Source organism: Nelusetta ayraudi, unplaced genomic scaffold, assembly GCF_046127955.1.
Source record: "Nelusetta ayraudi isolate G7.1 ecotype Tasmania unplaced genomic scaffold, CSIRO-AGI_Nayr_v1 ptg000120l, whole genome shotgun sequence".
In the NCBI taxonomy this organism is placed as follows: domain Eukaryota; kingdom Metazoa; phylum Chordata; class Actinopteri; order Tetraodontiformes; family Monacanthidae; genus Nelusetta; species Nelusetta ayraudi.
The window spans coordinates 1,805,657-1,829,499 of record NW_027466170.1 but is presented as its reverse complement, the minus strand read 5'-3'; the positions used below and the strand labels follow the sequence as shown (position 1 = coordinate 1,829,499).

Sequence of the window (23,843 nt, the reverse complement as noted above, 5' to 3'; positions counted from 1 at the left end):
TTTTGGGGGGCGGGGGGGAATAGCAAAAGGCCTCGTTAATAATATTTCAAACGGGAAGTGAATGAACGTTCTGTCTGTGTCACAGCAGGCCAACCGAACCACAGGAGGGAGGCGGAGCCACTTTGGTGACAACAGAATGCTTCCTATTGGTGCAACGGCTTACACACGTTCTCGTCTAAGATCAACCAAACGGCCAAAAAAGCCTTTAGTTCAGTTTAGTTAGCTTTAGTTTCCTCGCTGTTTGTGAGATGGAGGAAGCCTTCAGTCCGTTGTTAACAATTCCTCACATTCGGGCCACGTGTTGATTAAATTTGACATTGTTGATCAAACAATAGTCGACACAAACACAGGCCGAGCACTTGAAAAGCCTTTGTGCGATGGAGGAAACGTCGTTTGGTCGCGATGCCGATGCTGACGTGCGATGTGTGAGACTTTTCTCAACGTCAAGCGTGTTTACCGACACAGTGGCGATGAAGAACTCCTGTCCAGTCGTGCCATCATTCAGAGCTCCTCCTATTGCAAACTCACAAACACCGTGGTTTACCGTTTCCCCCCCGTACACACAGACAACGCGTGTGAACGGCAAAACCGCCGCGGCCTGCGGGGATTCGGCGACGCGACGAGAGAAGTGTGACCTCACGCAAGGCCCTCCCTGCGGCGGAACTTTTTGTTTTTCTTTTAGATTCGCCCTTTTTACGCCCCGTCAATCATTCACGCCCAGTGAGTCACAGTTCTGCCGGCAAAGCCCCTGTTAATAATGAACGATTGGACGCACTCTTTGTTCAGGTGACTTTGGATGAGTTTTATGAGAGTCCAACCTTTGTCTTTAAGGGAGAGTGACACTCTGTTAGCTTCAATTCTGGGCCTGCGGGCCTTTCTACGTGGACTTTGCATGCTCTCCCTGCGTCTGCGTGGGTTCTCTCCAGGTTCCCCGGCTTCCTCCCTCAGTCCAGAAACACGCAACTCTAAATTGTCCGTAGGTGCGCGAGTGTGTGTGTGTGTGTGTGTGTGTGTGAACTGGCGACTTGTTCAGGGTGTCACCCTGCCTTCGCCCTATGACAGCCTGGAAGAGACTCCGGCAGCCCCCCATGAGACCCCCTGAGCTCAGCTACTGAAGATGGATGGAGGGAAAAGTCAAAAGAAGGGAAACAGAGCCACCAGAGGTCAGGCGGTGAAGTGCCATACAAACACGACGCATCCGGTTGCATTATTTACGACGCAGTCCCGCCTCGTCTCCAAGGGCAGAGTGTGAAGCTACTGCCGCCGCTGCCGCTGCTGCTGAGAGAGCCGCGCTGCAGTGAGGGGGTGACTTCACCGTCACTCTGCACACGGTTTCACTCTCGTCAGCAAATTCCAGCACCAGGCACCAGCCACCCATATTCTAATCCCTGCGTTGTGGCGGCCAGTCGGTGCTGCAGCGATGTCGCTCCAGCGGAGTAAGAAGACAAAACAGACCCACATATTAAAAAGAAGGCCTGCTCTTTATGTCTTTATGTCTCTTTTCACCTTGGCAGAGCTGCAACAGCAGAGACAGAAATCAGTGCGCAGCGTACAGCCCCCCCCCCCCACCCCCCCTTTTAATGGCAATTTATTTGTTTTTACAAGGAAAACAACTGAATATCGTCACAACATGTCGACAAGTTAGGTTCCACATGTCCACACAATGAAGGAGCGGCGAAAGCGTTCAACCCCACCGCGCGCACTGCGCTTGCGCGGCACCGGCGCGGACTGACGCGTGCCTGCGTACAGCCGTCTCGGCGCTGCACCATAAACTGGTTGCAACAGCGCGTGAGGCGCGAGGGGTGTGTGAGTTCGTGTGTGTGTGTGTGTGTGAGAGTGAGTGAGTGAGTGAGAGAGAGAGAGAGAGAGAGAGAGAGAGAGAGAGAGAGAGAGAGAGAGAGGTGTGCTCCGTTTCTCGGCATGTGGGTCTGAGGAAGAAGAAGACGGGGGGGAAAGAACACTTTGTGGATGTAACGCTCAAGTTGTCGACTTCCGGTCCACTTGTGGTCCACCTTCCCTCCCTCCCTCCCTCCCGCCAGGAGAGAATAGTGAAGCAAAGCTCCAGCGATGCGGCGCACTTGTTGATGTCGACACCCGCCGCCTCACTTCGCCCCCTGTCACTGTCAACACTGTCAAGAGTGAGTACTTGCTTTTTGTTTATTCTTTCCCTTTTCAATACTTGCGTTCCCATTTCCTCGCGCGCCTCATTTGACACCCCCCCCCCCCCACACACACACACAGCCAAGGACCAGGCAGGGTTTGTGCTTTTGCAGTCGTGTATTTGTGGTAGTTGGAGCTGACGTTCCCGATGGAACGCAGAGGCGCCGCCGATGCCAAATCCCTGTTTCGTCATGCCACCACATGGCGCTGCTGTTTTGGTTTCTGTTTTTGTTTTTGTTTTACATCGGAACCCGCATTAGCTCCGGACATTCCACACTTGTCTGTCAATTTGTAGTAGTTTGTGTATTTAAAAATAATAATAATAATAATAAATTGTGTTTTTGTTGTTGTTGTTGTTGTTGTTGTTTTTTACAATTCTTTTCAACTTTGAGCAACAATTTGAATGTTTCTCGTTTAAATTTGACATTTGTGAGAAAAAGTATCAGAGTGCAAACAACGGGCTTCGTATCTCCAAACAGCTGAACCCTCGCTGAAGCTGATTGACACATGGCGGGGGGGGGGGGGGGGGGGGGGGGCACTTGTTGACGCCCCAAATGAAACGGTGTCTTTTCTCTTTCTTTGTCGTTCAGATTGTGTCAACTGTAAACAAAAGTCCTTTTTTTTTCCCCTCCAATGAGCTGCCTCACCTCATTCATGGTGGAAAAAAAAGAAAACAACTTAGCCCTCTGTTTGCAGCCTCCCAGCTGAAACGCTGGGGTCTTTTTTTGCCTTGGCGCCAAAGCTGGTGCTGTGTTCCCCCTTCCATGTGTTTGGGAAGGGGTACAATGACGAGGCCGTCGCGGAGGGCAGGAACCATCAGCGGGTGACACACAAAGGGCTGATTTCCAGAACCGCACGTTTCACAAAACGGCCGGTGGTAACGGATGGAATTTTTGTCATTGGCGGGATGGAGATCGGCTTTGAAAAAACTTTTCCCGAAAAAAAGAAGCACGAGAAGAAAATAACCGACGTGCAGCAGAATTGTTTTGAATTTTTGCGACGGAGACGAATGGCTTTGCTTGTCGCGCAGCAGCTGTTAGTCGGAGCCACTTGTGTGACTGCCAGCGGTGTTTACAACAGCGTGTCCGTACAGTTACAGTATGTCTATAACCTTTTACGCTGGTGAAAGCCAAACATGATTACTATTGACATTGTGTGTTTTATTATATGAGTCCAGTTTCCAGTTGGACCACTTTGGCAGCGGCCTGTGGCTTCCCGTGTCCGTGGCGAAACCGACAGCCTTGCGGTGCCGTTCTTTGGCGCAATTCTTTGAATGCCAAAATGCCACTTAGCATCCATGCTAAGCTATTTAGCTGCAGCGAGGCTTGCAGTCACTCCCTGATGCTCCTTTTTTCTTTCTGTCTTCTTCCGCGGCGTGCGCCGCCGCCTTCCAAACCCCCGTGTCGGAACTGAAGAGGAGGCAGATTGATGACGGTGTGATAAGAGTGGCGGAAAAGAAGGATTCAGACTTGAAATCTCAGCGATGCAGCAGCCGTCCAAGCTCACCTCAATCAGACTGAAAAACAATTAAGCCTGTTGATCAGGGCTGAACGATTATGGAAAATAATCTAATTTGCGATTGAATTATTTTTTATCTTTCTGTCATGTATTTTTCCACAAACAAACAAAAATGACATGTATTATCATAAACATATCAGATTTATTATACACAAATTGTTCTTTTTTTTGTAGGCTAGGCTAATGTTAAGATATAAGCAATAAGAAGCATGAATTAATATGAACGACCCTTTATTTATCTGCTTGTGTTTTTGTTTTGTTTTCTGCAAGACATCTTAATAGGGCGCTCAGAATGATTTAGTTTAAGTCCACACAAAGCACAGAACAGCGACGGCTTCACTCAACCGTCACTGGCAGCAGTCAAATCGCAGTCTTTGCGGTTAGAAAATCTTGTTTTGTGGGATTTATCGTTCAGCCCCACTGTTGATGTGACTGTCAGCGTTGGTGGTGGTGGTGGTGGCCCTGCCTGGAAGAGCAGCGTTTGACCTTGACATTAGCCGGGTTTCCATGACCCCGAGAATTGCGCGAAACCTAAATATCGCAATAAAAAAAATGATAACGGAAACATCTAAATGTCGACACCTCTCAGATATTGCTCGAGGGTTTGTTACGCTATACAGAGGTATATCGCAAAAGTGTAATGAAAGCCATCCATCCATCTTCCATACCCGCTTATTCCTATTCAGGGTGACGGGGGTCTGCTGGAGCCTCTCCCAGCTGTCTTAGGGCGAAGGCAGGGGACACCCTGGACAAGTGGCCAGTTCATCGCAGGGCCACATGGAGACAGACAACCATTCACACTCACATGCACACCTACGGACAATTTTAGAGTGTTCAATTGACCTCACATGCGTGTTTTTGGAGTGTGGGAGGAAGCCGGAGAACCTGGAGAGAACCCACGCAGACACGGGGAGAACATGCAGACTCCACACAGAAAGGTCCCAGGCCCGGGCTGTAATGAAAGCACTTTTTCCCATTGACAGGTGTCACATGACGTGATGTACAGGGGTCAGGCGTTAGGTTTGGACGGAGGAGACGGAATAATTTTCACGAGGAATCAAAGAGAAAAATGTAACGACCGTTCTTGACAGCAAACAAACGTAAAGAAACAAAAGCAAACGGAATTCTTCTAAAATTTAGGGTGTCGTGTTGACGCTAGCGGCACCTGCAGGACGTGACTGGAACTGGGCTAACTGCACGTGTCAATGGGGTGTTTGATGTCTTCCCGAGAAGTCTGGAGGTCTGTTGTTCCGAGCCCCCTGTTTCCCCCAGAGTGTGATGATTGTCTGAGGTCAGAGCAGCAGGAGGACCATGAGAGAACTTCATTTCTTTTTGTTTCTTTTGTATTCACCCCTTTTCTTTTTCGAGATGCACGTCCGTCGCTCTCACCCACTCTGTCAATATCTTAACGCTGCAGGAGGTCAGCTTGCTGCTGCACTGATAAGAGAGGAGATGGGAAAGGCCATCCGGATCCTGGCCCGAGGCTGAACTCAATGTCACAGAACATCTCTGCTGTGGTGTGCAGTGATTCCTGAGAAGTGGCTTGGAGAGAAAAAAAACCTTGCAGCAAAGAAAGGAAAAAGGAAAAACGGCTGTTGGTGCTTTCAATGGAATCTGCAGCCCCCTTGGTATTAGTCAGTGTAAGTACCCTGCTGGGACCGACGACCCCCCCCCCGGTGTTTTCCCAGCATGGGTTTGGCGTGCAACACGCGCCCCATTCCCTTCGACCCGACACGTTCATTTCATGATGGGAAAAGACAAACAACGACTTCTACGTCTCACGATACCTCGTTTCTGATTATTCCTCCGTCACCAGTCTGCCATATTCAAAGGGATGTCAGAAAGCGAACCAGTAAAAGAGTCAAATATTGACGGCAGTAAAGTGCAGTTGGTGTTTATTTAAGCGACAAGGGTGACGGAAGTGCGAGTATTTCCCAGCTTGTGCTCGACGTGAACGTGAAGAGTTGAATTCCCGTGCAAACTAAAACTTGGCAAAGAAAAAAAAAACAACCCCACTTGAGTTGTTTTCAGTCTTTTTGGAATCAGACAATGAAACGACAAATATTGACTTGATTAAAGAAAAAAAAAGCAACCGGTACAATGTGCAAGAAGGTGTCGTCGGTTCACGCATGGCCGAGTCTGTGCATGTTTTTGTCTTCATTTTGCATCGTGACGACGTCTGTTTCCTTTCACTGTTCCCCGATGAGGTGAAACCGTTTTCACTTTTCCTTCTTTTCCTGCACGCCAGCAAACTCCGTCCTCTGCTCCCCCCCCCCCCAACACTTGCGACGTGTGCACAAAACGCAACCTGAAACTCGTTGCTGGTTTTGGTTGCCCTTGAAAACCTGAAGGTTCTCTCGAATATTGTGAAAAACACGCCGGTGCCGATCCGTGAGTCCGTCCAGTGGATCGGGTTCTTATTAAATCCAGCACCACGCCGGGTGAACCGCAAGAAACGGGGACGTTTTCCTGGCGTCTCGATGCGTTGGCGCCGCCGCTCTGGATGTGGGCGGAGCCCTCGTAACTCTTCATCGGCGGTTATTGCTTGGAAATAAAAATGTGGACGTTATTGCCAAACGATCGGCCTTATTGTGTTTGGGGCGGCGCAGACGGCCCGCTTCCCTTTTATGTCCTCGCGTCGCCTGCGCTGCTGCTGACATAGGTGATAAAAAGCGAAGTGAGATTGTTGTCCTTTCTCTCTCTCTCTCTCTCTTTGCTGGCGTGTCCGTCGCTGTCGCTAAAGGAAACAAGTCGTCATCTCTGGGGTTTTGGTTTTTTTTTTTCTTCCCCCCCATATTAAAATCATGAGCTGTCATGTGTGAAGTTCCCGGCAGGAAATGCGGTCGCTCTCTTTGTCCTGCTGGGACTGTTTTGTTTTGTGTCTGACCGGGCTCGGACAGTAGCCGCCTTTCCATTGCCCCTAGAATAGAGGTGATAGATGGATAGATAGATAGATAGATAGATAGAGACTTTATTGATCCATTTGGGATGACTCCCTCAGGGAAATTAACACTTCCAGCAGCAGTAGCAGCACACACCGATGGAAAAAGAAATAGCGGCACACGGGTATAAAATAATAAATAATTACTAATATACATATACAATATACATGATAATGGCCACCTCCCTTCCCTACCACTACCCTCAGCACTCTATGTCCTCCTCCTCCCCCCCAAGTGAGGAGTTGTAGAGAGTGATGGCACGATGGACAAAGGAGTTCCTGAGCCTGTTGGTGCGACGCTTGGGAAGGAGGAGTCTGAGCCGTCCTGACTCCTCTGGTTGCTGATGACGGTGTGCAGGGGGGGTGGCTGGCTGGCGTTGTCCATAATGTCCAGCAGTTTGTCCAGAGTCCTCCGCTCTGCCACCGTCACCAGAGAGTCCAGCTTCGATTCAATGGAGTAGAAAAATAGAATAGAACAGAAGAAACACCTAAGCTTCATAAAACCCAATGTCAAGGTGGTGGAAGATGAATTTCATCTTGTTATTTTTTTTTACTGTCCTTTACATTGTGATTTAAGGAATTCTCTTTTTTTTAATCAATTCGGTTAAAAGAAATCCTGATATATTCTGCAAATGCGACGTTTCGATTCTGTGTTGATTGTTTAGAAAGTATGCTTTTACTTTGGCCAAATGAATGACACAGGCCTGATATTAGCGCTACAGTAGCCTGCATCCCACATGGCAAACCATTTTTATTTGTATGCGTCCCTATTTTTTTATTATAGGTTGTGTTATGATTTAGTTTGATGGGGTTCATTGAGTCTTCATTTGTTCAGATGAGTGTTCTGTTTCCCGGGCCTGGGACCTTTCTGTGTTTTTCCGTCTCCTCCGTCCAAACGTAACGCCTGACCCCTGTACATCACCTCATGTGACACCTGTCAATGGGAAAAAGTGCTTTCATTACAGCCCGGGCCTGGGACCTTTCTGTGTGGAGTCTGCATGTTCTCTCTGTGTCTGCGTGGGTTCTCTCCGGGTTCTCCGGCTTCCTCCCACACTCCAAACACATGCATGTGAGGTCAATTGAAGACTCTAAATTGTCCGTAGGTGTGCATGTGAGTGTGAATGGTTGTCTGTCTCTATGTGGCCCTGCGATGAACTGGCGACTTGTCCAGGGTGTCACCCTGCCTTCACCCTAAGACAGGGTGGGAGAGGCTCCAGCAGACCCCCGTGACCCTGAATAGGAATAAGCGGGTATAGAAGATGGATGGATGGATGGGAGTGTTGTGTTTGTCCTACCCTGGTATGAACTTTCGCCCTCCTCAGAAGTGTCTGACCTTGTCAAATCTGACAGGTCGATGACACCTCTGTAACGTCAGCTGATGAGTCTCGTACAACACCAATTACACTCCTAAAAAAGGGGCGGGAGCTCCGCCAAAACACGTCGAGGTGGGACGAACACCTCGACGTCTGAACAAAAGACACACAAACCTGTGCTATGCTTCGCTTTGTTGTGTCATCGCGTGGTTATTGTGGATGTTAATTGTGAGAATGTTATGTTAGTGGATGTTAGCTGTTCGAGCCCATGAGGGTTCGGGCACCAATCATAGTGTTTGACACTGGAATAAAGAGATCAATCAATCCATCAATCAATCAATGTGTCTGTGCTGGGGTCAATCTGATACCTCTCTTCGTGGATGGCATCGAGACAACTTTGTCCTTTAATTTGCCTTCATAGCTCCTTAGCTTTCGGAGCTAAAGCTAAAGAATGATGTTGGGTGATTGGGACGGTGAGTTCGTTGAGGACATTTATTTTTTACCTCGGCTGTTGCGTCGCCTAAATGGTTTATTGACCGCGTTTTGTTTTTTGCCGGCGTTGCATTTCTGCGCTGCTCCTTGCCACAAACCCATGACGACGACCCGCCACAAAACTCCACTTAACTGCTGCCTGGCACTTTGTTAAAGCTCTAGATTGGCTGTTTGTCTTACCAGGTGTGTGTGTGTGGCTGCGAAACCCAACCCTCGCCCGCTCACGTTCCAGAAAAACATGTTGTTTCTGAGAAACATTGTCGTTGTTGTTGGAGAACAAAAAAAATCTCAAAACACACAAGAACGTGTGTGTGTGTGTGTGTGTGTGTGTTTGTGTGTGTGTGTGTGTGTGTGTGTGTGTGTGTGTGTGTGTCCAGGTCCGAGGTATTGAAGAAGGTCAAACAAGTCATCTTGGTTATTTCTTGAGCTTTTCCAAATAAATTTGACTTATTATTATTATTATCATGTTATTTGGAGATGCGCTTTCACAGGGGAATTAAATCACAAGGGGGAACAGGCTGGTTTGAGCGTCAAGGTTCTCACTATCATGCACATTTAAGCTGTTCGTATTTTTACTCTCTGGATTTTCACCATTGGTGGTCGTCCAGCAGGGGAATTAGCTCAAATGGTAGAGCGCTCGCTTAGCATGCGAGAGGTAGCGGGATCGATGCCCGCATTCTCCACTGCTTTTCTGTCAACAGGAACATTACACAACATCCAACAGATGGTATATTTTGCAGCTTTCAATCTCACTGCTGCATACAGTTGAACTAAATTCAAAAATTATCCATTGATGATTCCTCTGTGATTGCTAGGGGAATTAGCTCAAATGGTAGAGTGCTCGCTTAGCATGCGAGAGGTAGCGGGATCGATGCCCGCATTCTCCACTGCCTTTTCGTGAACGTTCACATTTGCTGACACAAATGCTGTGTCTCAATTCAGGGTCTGCACCCTTCAAACCGAGTGTCCTCCGTCTGAAGGAAGTGTTCTTCGAGGACCCGGCCCCGAAGGACGGACCAAACCCCGCCTCCCTGGTAACCACACGGGACGGTCTAGCCTTCGGCGTATATCCTCGTTCCGTCACCGCCGTTCCCTCCTGCTGGCCAACCCTGGAAGTGACGTTTTTATAGCATCAAGCTAACCATCGGTTCGCCATCTAACTTTGTCGTTCGATATTCAAATAAGTAAAAACCCGATGTTAAAACTGCATATTTTATGTGAAATTTCAATACTTAAATTTATATGAAGTGTCTTTACCAGTACATGCCGCTAATTTCCGCTGACTTCCCAAGATCTCACGTTGCTTTGCAGCAGCACGCAAAGCATCATGGGATACACAAGTACGCGAAGGATAGTAGCGGTGCATCCTTGGAATCGGCTGAAATGAGGGCGCATTCCGAGTACGCATTTTGAGCGGTAGTAGTGACAAAGTGCAACTACTTACCCTATTTTCCATTGACGGTTCTTCTGTGACTGTCAGGGGAATTAGCTCAAATGGTAGAGCGCTCGCTTAGCATGCGAGAGGTAGCGGGATCAATGCCCGCATTCTCCACTGCTTTTTTTGTCAACGTTAACATTTGCTGACACAACGTCCAACAGATGGTAGTTTGACAGCTTGGATGCAGTTGAACTACTTACCCTATTTTCTGTTGACGGTTCTTCTGTGACTGTCAGGGGAATTAGCTCAAATGGTAGAGAGCTCGCTTAGCATGCGAGAGGTAGCGGCATCGATGCCTGCATTCTCCACTGCTTTTTTTGTCAACGTTAACATTTGCTGACACAACGTCCAACAGATGGTAGTTTGACAGCTTGGATGCAGTTGAACTACTTACCCTATTTTCTGTTGACAGTTCTTCTGTGATTGTCAGGGGAATTAGCTCAAATGGTAGAGCGCTCGCTTAGCATGCGAGAGGTAGCGGGATCGATGCCCGCATTCTCCAGTGACTTGTTTGTACAACTTTTTAGCGCTAATATTTCACAGCTCACACTTAGGGTGAATTCCAATTCCTCCCTCAACCCTCAATCTCAAAAATGCGTGCTCCCGCGAGGGCAAGTGCTGTCCCGATTCTCAGAACGTCAAGTTGAGGGAGGAGTTTAAGGCCTGTATCGCCCTCAATATTGAGATTCTCCGGCACCACCCTTGGCAGTAAGGGCTACCCAGAAGGCATTGTGTATTTTCGCCAAGACATCTTCGAAAAAGATGGCGATGAAAAGCGCGAGCTACAAATGGAAGTATTTTCTTAGTTAATAAAGATATAAATATTACGAAACCATTTTATTGTCTTAGTTTAAGAGTTTTTTTTATGGATTATTGACATCGTTGTTGCGTAACATTTATTTTTTTTACTTTACGATGTTTGTCAGCCGGACCGGCGGTCCCGGCTTCACGTTACTTGTGTACCTCGTTGTGTAGCGACGGAGGACTTCTTCCTTTTTCCTCGTCTTTTTCTTCTTCTCCTTCTTCGTCGTCGTCGTCGTCTTCTTGACAGATTGGACGTAGCTTTGGCGTAAGGCCGCCCCCCACAGTCTGAAGACGTAACTGCACTTAAGGGGTGTCACTTTTCTGAGCCACAAGATACCCTTACACTTATTTTTGAGGGCCAAGATTGAAGGCCAAAGATTGAGGAGTTAAGGGAGGAATTGGAATTGGCCCAAAGTCCAACAGATGGTAGTTTTGCAGCTTTCACTCTAACTGCTGGACAAAGTGCAACTACTTACCCTATTATCCATTAATGGTTCCTCTGTGACTGTCAGGGGAATTAGCTCAAATGGTAGAGCGCTCGCTTAGCATGCGAGAGGTAGCGGGATCGATGCCCGCATTCTCCACAGCTTTTCTCCGCTCACACTGACACACTCACTAGCACTAGTACTAGTTAAAGCTAATTGAATTCACCCATTATCTACTATCATTATTGACTGTCAGAATCTCCTATCTAACTGTTGACAGTCGACCGCTTGCTTTGCATGTGAGAGGCAGCGGGATCGATGACCGCGTTCTCCACACAGTTCCATTCCCACCATGAAGTGGCCTCCCATTGGAACGTATCACTCCATGCAATTCGCATTCTCCTTTCGCTGTGTTTTTTTTTTAAATGTAACTTTATTTCAAAGAACAACGATCATTGTACGAGGATTGAACTTTTCCAAATCTCAATAACTCAGAATCGATTGCAAGTTTAATCAGTGGCGGTTCAGAATTTCACTCTTAACCAAGTTAACCAGGGTGTTTGTCATTTCACTGGTGAGTTGATCTGAAGTCACCCCCCCCCACAGTTTGGACGTAGTGTTTGGACGGATAAAGAGGAACAAACGTCAGGTTTCAGTGCCTGGTTTCCCACTAATCCGTCTCTTCCATGGCTGCTGCTGCTGCTGCTGCTGCTGCTGTGGCGGTGGCAAACCCACATGACAGGAAGTGCTGTCTGCTCTGCTCTGACGAAACCCCGCGTCCATATCCTATGACCGCGATGCTTCAAAATTTTCTTTCATCCTCGCTTTTTTGTTGAAAAAATCACGACAAATGTTGCCGGCGCTGCGCTGCATCGTCACCGTCAGGCACAACGAGTCCGGTCCGTGCTTCACTCTGGAAGGAGTTCCAGCCAGCAGTCTGTCTGTCTCCCACTTGACAAATTAAACAGATCACACACAAACACACACTGTGGTCTGGTAATAAACCCAGCTGTGATGTGATGATGTCCAAGTTTGGTCTGGATTGTCTGTTTGAATTTCCAGTGAAAATGAATGTTTTCCAACACTTCCCCTTCAACAGAAGGATCGGCGTGCAGGTGCTTTACGCTCGTTACATGATCCACCCGAGTCGACGATGTAACCTGAGTGCTGACTGTCAGATGTATTCGCGTTAATTTGAATTTTTTTAATAGTCCTCTTTGGTCACATGGTACACAGAAGGCGGAGCTTGCACCCTCTCCTCGCCCATGCGTCTGCTTCTGCTTTGAGAGGCTGCTCGCTGGATCCGTCGACTGTGATCCGCCTGCAGCCTCTTCTTCACATCATTTTGGGGGGGGCGGGGGTTCTAATTAGTTGCAAATGAAGACGTCTGCAGGGGATCTGTGTTTAGCTCTGTTTGGGCAGAGCGAGTGCGTCTCTCAGTGTGTGTGTGTGTGTGTGTGGGCTCTGGGTCAAATTAAATCACGTAGCCACAGCGGATGTTTACATTTGTAAGCTGACAATGAACCAGGAAACATGTTTTCCCTCGCTGCTTCTCATTGGTGACACAGATTTTATTTTCTCCCATTTTTGTACGTGCGTCTCCCATCAAACAGATGGTAACCTTGTGACCTGAGGATGTGTGTGTGTGTGAGAGAGAGAGAGAGAGAGGGAGAGGGAGAGAGAGAGAGAGAGAAAGAGAGAGAGAGAGTGACTGGATGGAGGCAGAGGAACACAATGGGCGTTAATGTGAAGTCTCTGTTTTGTTCCATGCTCTCCTGCTGGCCTCTCCTCCATGCACCATGCACCATGAGTCTTCATGCTGCCCCATCAGCCACTCACGTGTTCCCTGCAGATTAGATAAGCGTTCAATGCATCACGACCATGCCCACCTAACCCGGATTCAGAGCTGCTGATAACAGACGTGTGCAATGAACATCATTCAGGTTTGTTTTCGTCCCACTTTTCTTAAGGCCAATGGTCGGAGTGCCATGATAATATATATGTATATACATATATATATATATTTATATATATATATATATATATATATACATATGTATATATATATTAAACCACAAGATTGCAGCAGTGTAACCTGCAGGGCAGTGAACTTTGCAAATAGCACAGAGGAAGAAGAGGAGGAAATTGTAGTCCTATTTACAGAAGTCATGGGTCATCCATCCCATCACCCAGCGTCTATAAATAACTCTGCACCACCTGAGCTGGAACTGCAGTGTCATGTCTCACCAGTCAAAGCATGTGTGAGGGACAGAAACAGCGTGCGTGTGTGTCTAAAAATGTCCTGGGTAATCTTATCTCTCTCTGGGCTAACAGTGGTTCTGCTGTGCCTGTCAGGGGAATTAGCTCAAATGGTAGAGCGCTCGCTTAGCATGCGAGAGGTAGCGGGATCGATGCCCGCATTCTCCAGAGAGTTTTTAGGTTTTTTTTCACACGCATAGCTTTTTTTAGGTACTAAATATAGCATGAAGTAATTGCCCCATTAGCCAAGAGAGCGCTCGCTTAGCATGCGAGAGGTAGTGAGATCCATGCCCGCATTCTCCAGAGGAAGTTTTACTTTCACATTGCAGTGTTCCAATGTGAACATGTACATTTGGACACAAAATACTCACAGTTTACACTTTAAATACTACATATATATAGCTGAAGAAATTTCCCCTTTTATTCAGCCTTGCTGACACAAAGTATGTTCCATATTATATAATAAAACACCCACAATGTTACATTGGTTGGATGGCAGAAGGAAGTATCTCCATGTCACACCGCTCAACCTTTGAACGAGAATACAAATATCCACCTGAGACTCCAGTTACGTAGCAGGGGAATTAGCTCAAATGGTAGAGCGCTCGCTTAGCATGCGAGAGGTAGCGGGATCGATGCCCGCATTCTCCACTGCTTTTCTGTGAACATTAACATTTGCTGACACAACGTCCAACAGATGGTAGTTTTGCAGCTTTCACTCTAACTGCTGGATACAGTTGAACTACTTACCCTATTTTCCATTGACGGTTCCTCTGTGACTGTCAGGGGAATTAGCTCAAATGGTAGAGCGCTTGCTTCGCATGCGAGAGGTAGCGGGATCGATACCTGCATTCTCCAGAGATTTTGTCCCTCTTTTGCCAGGTCTGATGAACGTTAACATTTGGATACAAAACATGCTCAGCTCACACTGACACATTTAGGGGGCGTTCTCATAGCTTCGCCTCGCCTCGCCTCGCACGGTACGGTTGTAGAGCGGCCCCACTGGCCGCTACACGGTTGTAGGAGGCGCCGTTTTGTTACCTCAAGCGCTCAGGGTCCAAGCGAGACGAGGCGAGTTTAGTGGTGACGTAGCGACGAGCAGGGCACTGGATTGGCTCAGTGTTTTCGGCCATTTTCCCTTTCGGAGCAGACACCAACGCCAACTCTTTCGACACGGAACTTCCATGTTCGCGAGTGTGTTCAACCATATTCGCGAAAACGACGAGCGCAAACGGCGAAGCGCTCGGAACAAACCGAGTTGCTCCTGCGCGAGGCGCGTTAAGTTAGGGAATCCCAGGAGTCTTGAGACGAGAGGAAATACGGATTGGTCGAGAGGACGTGGCTCTTCGCCGCAAGGAAGCCTCGAACACCGCGGCATAAAGTGGTCCTTGGCTCGCTAGGGCAGCTATTTCAAATAAGGAGTCGTGTTTACTGTCTGTTTTTAAATAAATGCTATTTCCCGTTGTATCTGTCTCGTGTTTACTTTTGGTGAAGATATAAAGGTTGAACTACACTTTTACTCTCCCAGAAAACCAAACCAGAAATTATAAATGTTGCCTGCAAAAATGATCAACTGTGATTTCAGTGAGGGAAACTGTTCTTCCTTTAACAGAGAAGCAACCACAGACCGAGCAGAGAAATAATGCCGTTGAAAACATTGTCCCGCTTTACCGCGTCGACTCCGCCCACGGTCTCGTGAACCGGGGGCCAATGAGGACACAATCGAACCGTGGCGAGGCGAGGCGAGGCGCGGCTATGAGAACACGCCCTTACTACTACTATGTGTACCAGTATTAGGTAAAGCTGAAGCAATTGCCCCAGTATCTACTATCATTGCTGCGCTGTAACAACAGGGGAATTAGCTCAAATGGTAGAGCGCTCGCTTAGCATGCGAGAGGTAGCGGGATCGATGCCCGCATTCTCCAGTGACTTGTTTGTACAACTTTTTAGTGCTAAATATTCACAGCTCACACTTAAAGGGCCAAATATAGCTGATGTAATCACCTAATTAGCAAATGACAATCTGCAATGGTTTGACAGCAGAATGAAGTTTCTCACTCAGACCATTCGTCATTGAGGAAGAGGGGAATTAGCTCAAATGGTAGAGCGCTCGCTTAGCATGTGAGAGGTAGCGGGATCGATGCCCGCATTCTCCACTGCTTTTCTGTGAACTTTAACATTTGCCTTCACAACGTCCAACAGATGGTAGTTTTACATCTTTCACTCTCACTGCTGGATACAGTTGAACTACTTACCCTATTTTCCATTGACGGTTCCTCTGTGCCTGTCAGGGGAATTAGTTCAAATGGTAGAGCGCTCACTTAGCATGCGAGAGGTAGAGGGATCGATGCCCGCATTCTCCACTGCTTTTTTTGTCAACGTTAACACTTGCTGACACAACGTCCAACAGATGGTAGTTTGACAGCTTGGATGTAGTTGAATGGTATACCCTATTTTCCAATGACGGTTCCTCTGTGATTGTCAGGGGAATTAGCTCAAATGGTAGAGCGCTCGCTTAGCATGCGAGAGGTAGCGGGATCGATGCCCGCATTCTCCAGTGACTTGTTTGTACAACTTTTTAGTGCTAAATATTCACAGCTCACACTTAAAGGGCCAAATAGCAAATGGCCTATTTCTGATCTTTACACACAATCCACAATGGTTTGACAGCCGAATGAAGTTTCTCACTCAGACCATTCTGTCATCGACCAAGAGGGGAATTAGCTCAAATGGTAGAGCGCTCGCTTAGCATGCGAGAGGTAGCGGGATCGATGCCCGCATTCTCCACTGCTTTTTTTTGTCAACGTTAACACTTGCTGACACAACGTCCAACAGATGGTAGTTTTGCAGCTTTCACTCTAACTGCTGGATATAGTTGAACTACTTACCCTATTTTCCATTGACGGTTCCTCTGTGACTGTCAGGGAAATTAGCACAAATGGTAGAGCGTTCGCTTAGCATGCGAGAGGTAGCGGGATCGATGCCCACATTCTCCATGGAATTTGTCCCTCTTTTGCCAGGTCTGATGAACGTTAACATTTGGATACAAAACATGCTCAGCTCACTCTGACACACTTACTCCTGTATGTCCCACAATTAGGTAAAGCTGAAGCAATTGCCCCAGTATCTACTATCATTGCTGCATTGTATCAGCAGGGGAATTAGCTCAAATGGTAGAGCGCTTGCTTTGCATGCGAGAGGTAGCGGGATCGATGCCCGCATTCTCCACTGCTTTTCTGTGAACATTAACATTTGCCTACACAACGTCCAACAGATGTTAGTTTTACAGCTTTCATGCTACCAACTGCTAAAATATCCACCCCAGAGTTCTACCATTTCTCCCAAGGGGGAATTAGCTTAGGGTTAGGCTTAGCATGTGAGAGGTAGTGGGATCAACGCCTGCATTCTCCACTGTTTTTTTTCCAAATCCTTGTCAGTGCTGAAGAAAACATTAACATTTGCTGACACGAAGACCAGCAGATGGTAGTTTTGTAGCTCTCAGTGCTAAATATAGTGGAACAACTTCCCCCTTCTTTCAGGGAACCATTTGCGATCTTGCTACATTAGTTGGGTATCATAATGAAGTGTCTGCCTCAGACTCCTCTGTTATTGACCAACAGGGGAATTAGCTCAAATGGTAGAGTGCTCGCTTAGCATGCGAGAGGTAGCGGGATCGATGCCCGCATTCTCCATGAAATATATTTGTCCTTTCTTTGCCAGTTCAGATGAGAGCCTTAACATTTGGACACAAAGTACTCGCAGCTCAAACTTTAAGTAATACATACAGCAGAACACACACACACACTTACAAAATGGCCCAGACATGGACATTTAGAGGATGGTAATTCATTTTTTTCTTTCCATAGTTTTTGAAAATTAAAAACACAATGGCCTTAGACACCCACAGCGGCACACCTCACTCCCAAGCAGCACTCAGAGTCCGTTGCAAAAACTGCCAGAAGAAGAAGAAGAAGAAGAAGAAGAAGAAGAAGAAGAAGAAGTAGCTAATGGAAAAGACGGTCACCGATTTTCCCTTTTCATAAATTATAATTTAACCACTAAAGTCATTAATCAATTACACCTGATGAAATGGAATCATTACCTTAATTGCTTGCAAATTACTTTCACTCACTGTGCTTTGAGCAGACATGCTCGCCTTTACATGTGCAGAGGTAATTATCAGCCGAGACGTGTAAGTTGTTGCTGCAGGCAGCTTCAGGAACCAGAAGCAGAAAAACTGGAAGAGTGACGTCTGCAAGTCTCAACACTGACTGACTCATCAGTTTACATTATTCTCAACACCGAATTAAAGGGATCTGTGAGCACGGGAGGTGCTTTCTTTGTGGAGAACCTAATGAAGGTTCAGATATCTGCTGGCGTACCTCACGGCTGTTAGCTGGGCACTTTTCTGTTTTCTAAAACGAGCTCCTGCTCTTGCTGTCGTTTGTGGTATTGTAGACTTGCACGCCGTGAAAGGTCATAAGGCTGTGAAGAGCGGTTAGCATGCTGGGGGGGCAGCCGGCACATGACGGCTGAACTCTCTCGGAATAAAAACAAACAAAAACAAACAAACAAACAATCAAAAGAACCCACACACCGATGCCGACAAGGGTTCGGTGTCGTGGAGACATCACTGATTTGAACCACGCAATGCCGCGAGTCTCCCGAGGGCTCTTTCCCTGGCGCCAGAAGACTAAATTAAAAAATTCTTGAGGCAGAATCCACAGGCTCCTCCCACTTCCCCTTCACATCTCAGAAATGATGGAGATGTGCGTCACGGTTGCATCACCCTCAGGGAGTGAGGCGCTCACTGCGACCCAATTAGCTAAAACAAGACTGCAGAGGTAATGAATGCGGCTGGCGCGAGGACGCACACACACGTGCGAGCACACACACACATACACACACACACCGATGTCCTTTCAGCTAATGTTGGCGGGGGCGAGTGCCAGTTGTAAAATTCCATGATTCATCCTCTGCCGGGATGATGACAGGCATCATCCCGGGGGGAGGGGAGGGAGGGACGGATGGGGGGGGGTTAGTGCCCAGATCCAATCACTTAGTCACCCACATGCTGCCACCAGGGGGAGTGGAGGTGATGGATGGTGGCAGCGCTACTTGGGATGGTTGATTGACGGCTGAGGTGAGGGAGAAGCAGACTAGTGGTCGGTTGTGGTTTCGGTCTCTCTGCTGCCTCCGCTGGGGGTATTGCATTATTGATGGGATGGGGGGTGGGGGTGGGGGGAGGATTGCCTCACTGTGCATTGGCAAAGGCAGGAAGTGGCGTGATGACCGTCAAAAGTTTTCTGCTTTGTGTGCATTTTCACTTTTTTTTTCTCTCTCTGAAAGTCCAGCGTTTTACAAATTCTCAGAACTTTATTTTCCTCCGCCCTCGTACAATTAACGTTCCTCAAAACGACCTCTTGGTCACTGGGAAACAACACATTTTGCCCTCTTTGTTTATCGTCGCCGTGCTGTGGCTTAGTTGGTTAAAGCGCCTGTATAGTAAACAGGAGATCCTGGGTTTGAATCCCAGCTCTTCACTAGGGGGCAGTCACGTCTCACTGTACTGTAGTCATGACTTTGCACAACACACCTGGCTGCTTGCAGAGAAAGTTTCTGTGGATATTTGGTGGCAGAAATGACACTCATTAGTCAATCTCATATTGTTTCACTTTTTAATCACTTTAAAAAAAAAAGTTGTTTATTTTGATCTGTTATTTGAAGTTCACATAGCTTTTAAAGACACAATTCACATTCCTTTATATTATTTTTAATTTCATATCAACATAACTTATTCAGTAAGTGCAGTGTGTTTGTGTTGGCAGACCTGGTTTAGTGCTTCTAGTCGCTAACTGTGTTGCTCTTCATGTGCCCCCCCCCCGCAGGCCGTGAAGATGTCTCATCCAATCAGCTCTTTCCCCACCCAGCCCCTCTTCTCCGCGTCGTCCCTGGACTTCCTGTCGACCAGCGAGCCGCTGGAGGAGCACGGCTTCCTCGGTGGCGGCAGCAACGTCAGCGGCCAGCTGGGGAACCCCTCCTGCACCTACAAGGAGGACTTCAAGCGCATCCTGCTCCCGGCCGTCTACACGCTGGTCTTCGTGCTGGGGCTGCCCCTCAACGCCGCCGTCATCCTGAAGATCTGGAAGACGCGGCCCAACGTCTCCAAGAACAACATCTACATGCTCAACCTGGCCTTAGCTGACTTCCTGTACGTGATGTCACTTCCTCTGCTCATCTACAACTACGGCAGCCATGACTACTGGCCCTTTGGGGAGTTTGCCTGCAAGCTGGTGCGGTTTCAGTTCTACAGGTGAGGTGATTTTCCTGAACACTGCGGGGGTGAAGGTGTCAGAGCAAACGCTTTCTAAACCTGTTGACTTTCTGTCATGTGTCTGAAAGAAAAGAGCCTATTGAAAATGATTGTTTGAAGGCGAGTCACTTCCCTTTGTGACAGGAATCAACCACTCAAGTGGATTTCCCCCATTTGCGTGGAGTTCTGTGACAGGATTGAGATGCAGGTTGCTCCGAGTTGTAGAGTTGTAGGGAGAAATTAGCACGATATTGAACCTCTGAAGGGGGATCAGCATACAATTTGTCATGAGGAAGTATTTTTCCAGTGACAGAAATCATATTATGCATTGATTCATTTGCTTTATTGTGCTATGATTTTTTTTTCTAGAAGGGACACGCAAAGTCTGTGCTTTTCCACCTCGTCCCCCACCCCCCAATCCACCAGCATGTGGCGCTGTGGCTTAGTTGGTTAAAGCGCCTGTCTAGTAAACAGGAGATCCTGGGTTCGAATCCCAGCAGTGCCTTTTTGTCAAAGTTCCCCACCAGGGGGCAGTCCCCTCCACCCTTTGTGCATCAGTGCTCATTCTGGATCTGTAGTCACTGTCGGATCTCCAGAAATGACCAAAGCCGAAAAGTGGGACGGCCACAACGAGTGAAGGAGGAACTTTTACATAAACCTGATGGAGCGACGTGCAGCGCTCGCTCTCTGCCGCACGCAACGACTAAACTGAGGCCGATCGGTTACAGAATCCTAAAATAGACCGACGGCCGTCCACAGGCGGCTCTCCGAGCGTCGCCCTGCTGACGTCAGACAGACGCCTCCGTAGAGCTGCCTGAGTTCTCTTCCTCCCACAGTCCACAAACATGACTTGGGAATGAGCTGGGAAATCTAAATAGTCCGTAGGTGTGAGTGCCAATGTTCATTTGTATTTCTATTTGTTGCTGTGATGAACTGGCGACTTATAAGAGTGTGACCCGGCCTTCACCCGACAGCTGGGATTGACTCTAACAGACCCCCTTGACCCAGAGTGCGGGAGGAAGTGGTGATAGAAGAGGACTGGATGACAATGAATGAAAGAATATGGAACTATTTTAATTGAACCCAGTAACATGGTCCTGTCGCACCTCTTTCTGTGTGTGTGTTTTTTTTTTAAATAAATGTTAAGATGAGATTTTGAAGAAAAAAACAGCAACATCAAGTGGTTACATTTCAGATTGCAGCATCGTCCACTCTTCCTCCCCCTCCTGAGCTTGCCAGTGAACGATTAGACACTTTTAATTAAACACTTCTAATAATGTATTTATTGGCAGTATATTAGGTTTTTACTTATAGAAAAATGATAAATCAAGCCAAATGTTACACACTGGACCTTTCACTGAGTGACCTCGACTTGCAGTTCCCTTTCATGTTGAACTTTGTATTCTGAATCATGTGACAAACAAAGTCCCCTCCTCCCTCCCACAGTAACCTCCACGGCAGCATCCTGTTCCTCACCTGCATCAGCGTGCACCGCTACGTGGGCATCTGCCACCCGCTGGCCGTCTGGCACAAGCAGGGCGGCCGGCGGCTGGTGTGGTGCGTGTGCGGCGGCGTGTGGCTGCTCATCGCGCTGCTCTGCGCCCCCACCTTCCACTTCGCCGCCACGGGCACCCAGCGCAACCGCACCGTGTGCTACGACCTGAGCACGCCGGACCGCTCGGTGGACTACTACCCGTACGGCATGGCGCTCACCTGCCTCGGCTTCCTGCTGCCCTTCGCCGGCGTCATGCTGTGCTATTGCCGCATGGCGCAGGTGCTGTGCCGGCCGGCCGCCTACCAGGGCGTCTCGGCCGCCAGCTGCGAGAAGCGGGAGAAGGCGGTGAGGATGATCGTGGTGGTGGCGGTGGTCTTCTGCATCAGCTTCCTGCCCTTCCACCTGACCAAGACGGCGTACCTGGTGGTGCGCACCGTGCCCAGCGCGCCCTGCGAGACGCGGAACCTCTTCTCGGTGGTCTACAAGAGCACCAGGCCCTTCGCCAGCATGAACAGCTTCCTGGACCCCATCCTCTTCTACTTCACGCAGCCGCGCTACCGCCAGAGCACCAGGCGGTTCGTGCTCAAGGTCACCACCATGAGGGACAAGGGCACCAGCGTGTGAGGCAGGAAGAGAAAACAAACAAAAAAAAAAAAAACACAACGATTAAAAAACTTTTACCGCGGTGTCCACGAGGAACTCTGAGGCGCTCTGAGTGCAACGTCAGCCCTTAACTCATCGTAACGTCCCCCACAAGCTAGTTGAGGAAATTAACAAATTGTAATTTATCAGATAGATTGCAGTTACGGACCAAGTCTGTTAGTCGTAAAAGGTGCCGGCGTTAGCTGTGTTGTGTGGCTGAAGCTCTGCGGAGACCGACTGGGCACGACCACATGAAGGTAAGACAGAAGTAAAACCCAGAAAAAAATAAAATAAAAACAAGGCGGGAAAACTCGAACCAAAGGCGTGTTGTCTTGTCGTGGTCCTTTAAGGGGCATCGACGGGCTCTTTTGGCTTGTTCATGGTTCTAGAAACGTCCTGATCAGGCCGATGGCTCGTCCACTCGTCACATGATCAGCTGTCCAGTTCCTCTGCTTCACTCGCTGATACTGATGCTGTGCTGATGATATTGTTCCGTCACAGTGGGAGTGACGTAATTCAGCTTTCGCTTGACCAGAAAACTTGGAACGCCTCCAATAAACGCAGGCGGTTCACCGTGAAACGTCATCTCCCCTCCCGACTTGTCTTACTTTCCAATGCTACGGTAGTTTCGTCAAGATGCTTTTATGTTTGTTTGGTTTTTTTTTATGTTTCTTGCACATAGTCACCTGACTTAAACTTTGGCTGACTGCATGTCACAAGTGCGCAGTTTATAAGTTTCACCGCCTGAGGGCGACACGTTTTGGCCTGTCATTGCTTTCTGTCACCACTAGATGGTGTTTGCACACTGTAACTGTAAAGTGCTGCTTGTGTGCACGCGCGGGGCCAGCCATATAAACGTCATTTTTTTAAAAAAAACAAACAAAACAAAAACAAAAGACCGACCTGTCTCTTTTTTTTTGTTTAAAAAATAAAATAAAATAAAAAAAATCTATGAATAAATGAATAAAAATATGAAAGTACTAATGAACGATTAAATGATGTAAACATATCTGATGAGCAGCGATGCACTAGTAAAGAGGTTCCCCAGGGAACATGTGAATTGTTTACTTTGGTGTTGTTTTGACAGCTGTAAGCATTTAGAGTGCAGCCTAAATTTGTACAGTGTATACAGGCCGGTGAAAATGCTCTTTTATAGCTTTGGCGCTGTTTCTCACGTGCAGTTAGTTCCACAAGCGAGCACGTTCCTGAGCACGAGCTCTGCTTTGACTCTCAATGGGCATTTTGATATGCAGGCACACTGAACTCACACAGTGAACTCAACGTCTTGTGAATGCTTTTGCCGCACGATTCGCGACTGACTTTGTTTTTTGTTTTTGTTTTTTGCTCCCCGGTGCCTTTTCTGATTTTAAATTGAAATCGGGATGTATTTTGTATTTGCCACTGGTGGGCGTGTCTGAAAGCACTGTGAACACTGACTGTAGTTCGGGCCTGCAGCTACAATTTGACTTTGCACCAATGACAGAAAAAATAATTATCAGGCAACATTGTGAGAACAACGTGAAAATGTGATTGACTAATTCGGTGTTGCACGGCATGTGTTTGTTGTCTGTCGTGTTGGAATGTGTGTGTCTTTTGTTGCTCGCCTGAAAGAGCTTCATCCATCATGTTGAAGATGAAGATTTATTTTGATTGTTTTTATCATTCCCCTTAGCTGTTGTGTCAGTCAGTATTATGTAAGTGATTTTTTTTTTTAAAGTTTTGTCAGCAATGCTAAAAGTCATATTCTGAAAAGATTTTTATTTTGTTACTTAGATGTGATTATATAAAAAAAAACATTGGTGTGTGTATATAAGATGTAACTCTACTGTCTTGCACTTAAAAACATTCTGGATGTTGGCATTATGTAAAACTAAAAAAAAAAAAGCAATTAAAGGTGTCATGTATTCAGTTATGAATTCCTTTGTTCTGAAAATCCTTCTTTGTGTTGTTATTATTTTTGGTTTGTCTGCGTTTGATAAAACAAAATCCTCCAACACTATGGAGCAAAAATGTCTTTAAAATATTTCCCCATGTTCACTTTAC

General features: G+C 47.4%; 1 protein-coding gene and 12 non-coding genes across 14 annotated transcripts; all 13 read left to right on the top strand.

Annotated features, from left to right (window-relative positions):
• The first annotated feature begins 1,787 nt into the window (after positions 1 to 1,787).
• Positions 1,788 to 23,716, top strand: p2ry6 (pyrimidinergic receptor P2Y6). Of its 2 annotated transcripts, none has more exons than XM_076049924.1 (3): positions 1,788 to 2,138; positions 19,239 to 19,663; positions 21,110 to 23,716. In XM_076049924.1, exons 1-3 carry the CDS (start codon positions 2,085 to 2,087, stop codon positions 21,780 to 21,782), a joined length of 1,152 nt encoding a protein of 383 aa, XP_075906039.1. In that variant the 5' UTR covers positions 1,788 to 2,084; the 3' UTR covers positions 21,783 to 23,716. The 2 variants fall into 2 exon arrangements, with proteins under 2 accessions (XP_075906039.1, XP_075906040.1); XM_076049925.1 differs by lacking the exon at positions 1,788 to 2,138 and adding an exon at positions 8,492 to 8,607.
• Positions 9,035 to 9,107, top strand: trnaa-agc (transfer RNA alanine (anticodon AGC)). The gene has a single exon. It is a non-coding gene; the product is annotated as a tRNA-Ala (tRNA).
• trnaa-agc (transfer RNA alanine (anticodon AGC)) lies at positions 9,239 to 9,311 on the top strand. The gene has a single exon. It is a non-coding gene; the product is annotated as a tRNA-Ala (tRNA).
• Positions 9,904 to 9,976, top strand: trnaa-agc (transfer RNA alanine (anticodon AGC)). The gene has a single exon. It is a non-coding gene; the product is annotated as a tRNA-Ala (tRNA).
• trnaa-agc (transfer RNA alanine (anticodon AGC)) lies at positions 10,292 to 10,364 on the top strand. The gene has a single exon. It is a non-coding gene; the product is annotated as a tRNA-Ala (tRNA).
• trnaa-agc (transfer RNA alanine (anticodon AGC)) lies at positions 11,178 to 11,250 on the top strand. Its single transcript has one exon. It is a non-coding gene; the product is annotated as a tRNA-Ala (tRNA).
• Positions 13,446 to 13,518, top strand: trnaa-agc (transfer RNA alanine (anticodon AGC)). The gene has a single exon. It is a non-coding gene; the product is annotated as a tRNA-Ala (tRNA).
• trnaa-agc (transfer RNA alanine (anticodon AGC)) lies at positions 13,929 to 14,001 on the top strand. Its single transcript has one exon. It is a non-coding gene; the product is annotated as a tRNA-Ala (tRNA).
• On the top strand, positions 15,203 to 15,275 carry trnaa-agc (transfer RNA alanine (anticodon AGC)). Its single transcript has one exon. It is a non-coding gene; the product is annotated as a tRNA-Ala (tRNA).
• trnaa-agc (transfer RNA alanine (anticodon AGC)) lies at positions 15,835 to 15,907 on the top strand. Its single transcript has one exon. It is a non-coding gene; the product is annotated as a tRNA-Ala (tRNA).
• On the top strand, positions 16,065 to 16,137 carry trnaa-agc (transfer RNA alanine (anticodon AGC)). The gene has a single exon. It is a non-coding gene; the product is annotated as a tRNA-Ala (tRNA).
• trnaa-agc (transfer RNA alanine (anticodon AGC)) lies at positions 16,970 to 17,042 on the top strand. Its single transcript has one exon. It is a non-coding gene; the product is annotated as a tRNA-Ala (tRNA).
• Positions 20,095 to 20,168, top strand: trnat-agu (transfer RNA threonine (anticodon AGU)). Its single transcript has one exon. It is a non-coding gene; the product is annotated as a tRNA-Thr (tRNA).
• Positions 23,717 to 23,843: the final 127 nt, after the last annotated feature.

Coding starts and splice junctions, on each gene's coding strand:
- p2ry6 (XM_076049924.1), top strand. CDS start 2,085: ATGTCGACACCCGCCGCCTCACTTCGCCCCCTGTCACTGTCAACACTG. Junction 2,139..19,238: donor CACTGTCAACACTGTCAAGA/GTGAGTACTTGC, acceptor CCCCCCCCGCAG/GCCGTGAAGATGTCTCATCC. Junction 19,664..21,109: donor GTGCGGTTTCAGTTCTACAG/GTGAGGTGATTT, acceptor TCCCTCCCACAG/TAACCTCCACGGCAGCATCC.